At 32.9% G+C, this 3117-nt stretch overlaps 2 protein-coding genes across 2 annotated transcripts; both read left to right on the top strand.

Annotated features, from left to right (window-relative positions):
* The first annotated feature begins 341 nt into the window (after positions 1 to 341).
* Positions 342 to 972, top strand: LOC112680912 (zinc finger BED domain-containing protein 5-like). Its single transcript, XM_025551154.1, has 2 exons — positions 342 to 848; positions 946 to 972. The coding sequence occupies exons 1-2, from the start codon at positions 342 to 344 to the stop codon at positions 970 to 972; spliced, it is 534 nt and encodes a 177-aa protein (XP_025406939.1).
* Positions 925 to 1887, top strand: LOC112680913 (protein ZBED8-like; the record flags this gene model as incomplete). Its single annotated transcript, XM_025551155.1, is given in 1 exon segment — positions 925 to 1887. A coding segment is annotated over 1 exon segment (809 nt), but the record flags the coding sequence as incomplete, so codon positions are not given.
* Positions 1888 to 3117: the final 1230 nt, after the last annotated feature.

Raw genomic sequence — 3117 nt, 5'->3', positions numbered from 1 at the left:
TGGTTCCCAAACTGGGGGGCGTGTACACATTGCTGGGGAGGCGCAAGCAGTTTTTACGAAAGACAATTTTTATTGATTAAATTTTTTTTATTTTAAAACGTAGAGAAATAAAATTAGTAGACTGGTTCTCTTTATCCGTTTTCGGGTATCAATAATGGATAACCGATAATGACTATAAATAGTTTTATGCTACGTTATCTGTAAATTAATCGGAACGATAAAAGGATGTTAGGGAAAATGCTATTAGATTAGTTTAGACTCGATTTAGTTTCGTTTTGCAGTCGCATATTGCACGTAGTGTCGTAGTACGTAGTCGTCGCGAGTGTACATACGTAAAAATAATGGCTCCACAGAAAATAAGATTGTATAACGACGATTATATAAAGTTTGGTTTCACGTTCATTCAAAAGGATGGTATCCAAATGCCACAGTGTGTTATTTGTCACGTTGTGTTAAGTAACGATGCTCTCCGACAAAGTCGACTAGAACGACATTTAACCACAGCTCATCCGATGCTAAAAGAAAAACCTAAAGAGTTTTTTGTTGCTAAAAAAAATTCTTTAAATAAAATGAAACTTGACAGAACCGGAGAATTTCAACAGAATAATGAAAAAATTATTGAAGCTTCATATCACATCGCCTTTATGGTGGCTCAGCAAAAGAAACCACATACATTGGGTGAAACATTAATTAAGCCTAGCATACTTAAAACCGTTGAAATAGTACTTGGTGAAGAAAGTAAAAGGAAAGTTTCTCAAATATCTCTTTCAGACAATACAATCAAACGACGCATTGATGAATTAGCTTTGGACATACAAAATCAGTTGATTTATAAATTAAAAAATTCCGTATTATTTGCAATTCAGTGTGATGAATCAACTGATGTGGCCAATTGTTGTCAGTTATTAGTTTACTGCCGTTTTATAAATGAAAAGACTATTGCAGAAGAGCTTATGTTTTCCCAGGCCTTAAGTTCCACCTCAAAAGGCAGTGACGTTTTGTCTGCCATCGATATATTTTTTGATCAGAATGGCCTCTCTTGGAAAAATGTTGTAGGTGTACAGACGGTGTCCCTGCTATGCTAGGATCACGATCGGGTTTTGTGAAGCTTGCAAAAGATAAAAATCCATCAATAATTGGTTCTCGTTGTGTAATACACCACCAAGCCTTAGCTGCAAAAACACTGCCATTTGAAATTAAAAATGTACTAGAAGTATGTATAAAAATTGTTAATACCATCAAAAGTAGTGCTCTTAATTCACGTCTTTTTAAGATTCTTTATTCTGAGCTATCAGCCCAACATTCTGTTTTATTATTCCATACCGAGGTTCGTTGGTTATCCAAAGGAAATATGCTTGAGCGTTTGTACGAATTAAAGTCTGAAGTCGAAATAATGCTTTTACAATTAGGAAAAGACGATCTTCGGGAAAATTTTACTGATGAAAATTTCACATTCTACTTCGCATATCTAGCAGATTTTTTTGAGACTATTAATAACCTAAATCTCAAATTACAAGGAAAGAATATAAACGTCATAATCGCGAACGATTCTATCAACTCATTTCTAGAAAAGATACAACTGTGGAAACGCCGAGTAAACAAAGAGACTCCTAATTTTTCGTCTTTCCATCGACTGAACGAACTTCTCTCTGATGAAGAAGAACCATTTTGTCCTACTGGATTGAAAGATATAGTGATTAAACATCTCGACAGTTTGACTGATGAATTCACTCGATATTTTCCAAATTTTTCGAACAAAAGTTGGCAATATATGTTAACAAGTTCTCCATTCAGTACTAACGTAGACACATTGCCAGATATAATTCAAGAACAGGCAATCGAGCTGAAGAACGATTCACGGGCGAAAATTGAATTTAACAGTGGTAGAATAGCTCTTTGGAAGAATTTTGGGTAAAATACCAACCTATTTATCCTGAAATTTCAAATGAAGCTTTAAAAGTCCTTGTACAATTTTCATCTACATATTTGTGCGAATCTGGGTTCTCCAGCATGGCAGTTATAAAAAACAAACATAGAAATCGTTTAGATGTCGCATCTGACTTAAGGTGTTCATTATCAAATATTGAGCCGAACATAAAAAAACTGTCCAAGGAAAAGTGTTGTCAGCATTAACATTATTTATTAATTTCATTATGTATTTTTTTATTTACCATTATTATTATTATTATTAACATCAATAAAAAAGTAGTCATTCCGAATAATTTAAAGTTTATTTTTAAAGAACACAAAAAAATATGATCAATTTTTTTTCAATTTAAAAAGGGGGGGGGCGCGAGATTTTTGAAAATATATAAAGGGGGCGTAGAATAGAAGAGCTTGGGAACCACTGGTCTAAAGCATCAGACATGGTATTTAAATTACTAACAAATTCTATACTTGTTATCATTTTAAACAATCCACAGTATTTACTTCTTTCTTTAGAGTCTCTGGTAGAGTCCATTGACGCCAAGTTGAAATGTTCACACAAAGCAGAAAAATTATTTATGACTGCATTAACTGTCCGTTTGCTTAATGCTACCCATCGAACTGACAAAATTCTACCAATTTTCAAAATTTGTACTTCTAATGAACTAGCAGCTTTTTTTAACTCGTTTTGGTTTTTAGGTGACTAATGGAATATAGTATAAAGTTTATCCATAAATATTTTAAAATGGTTTATACCACAAACTTCGCTAATAACATCACTTACTACCAGTTCCAAACGGTGATTTGAACAATGCCAAATAATTAATTTAGGAAATTGAATTTTAAGTCGCGTGGCTACTCCCGAATCTTTTCCGATCATAACAGAAGCTCCGTCACATGCAAAAGCAATAAAACATTCATTTAAAAAAATTTGATCAAATCCGTGTCCACCCAAACAATCAAGTAATGATTTAGTAATAGTTTCAGCAGAGGTATTAGGGAGTTCAATTAAGTCAAGATTAAAAGTATAAGGTTCACCGGGAAAATCTTCAATAAATGCACGAACAACAACTACTAATGTTGTTAATTTACTAAGAGTAGTTGATTCGTCGATTAAAATAGATATATTTGTTTTAGTTAAAATTATATTTTGGCAAATAATTTTTTTCATCTCTGATGCAATGTGGAGTG

The sequence above is a fragment of the Sipha flava genome, unplaced genomic scaffold, assembly GCF_003268045.1.
Source record: "Sipha flava isolate LNK unplaced genomic scaffold, YSA_version1 18214_pilon_pilon, whole genome shotgun sequence".
Classification (NCBI taxonomy): Eukaryota; Metazoa; Arthropoda; class Insecta; order Hemiptera; family Aphididae; genus Sipha; species Sipha flava.
This window is presented reverse-complemented; position numbering and strand designations above follow the sequence as displayed.

Excerpts from the sequence above, each read along its gene's own strand:
- LOC112680912 (XM_025551154.1), top strand. The coding sequence starts at position 342 with ATGGCTCCACAGAAAATAAGATTGTATAACGACGATTATATAAAGTTT. Across the intron at positions 849-945 it reads TTTATAAATTAAAAAATTCC|AAGAGCTTATGTTTTCCCAG; the intron begins GTATTATTTGCA and ends AGACTATTGCAG.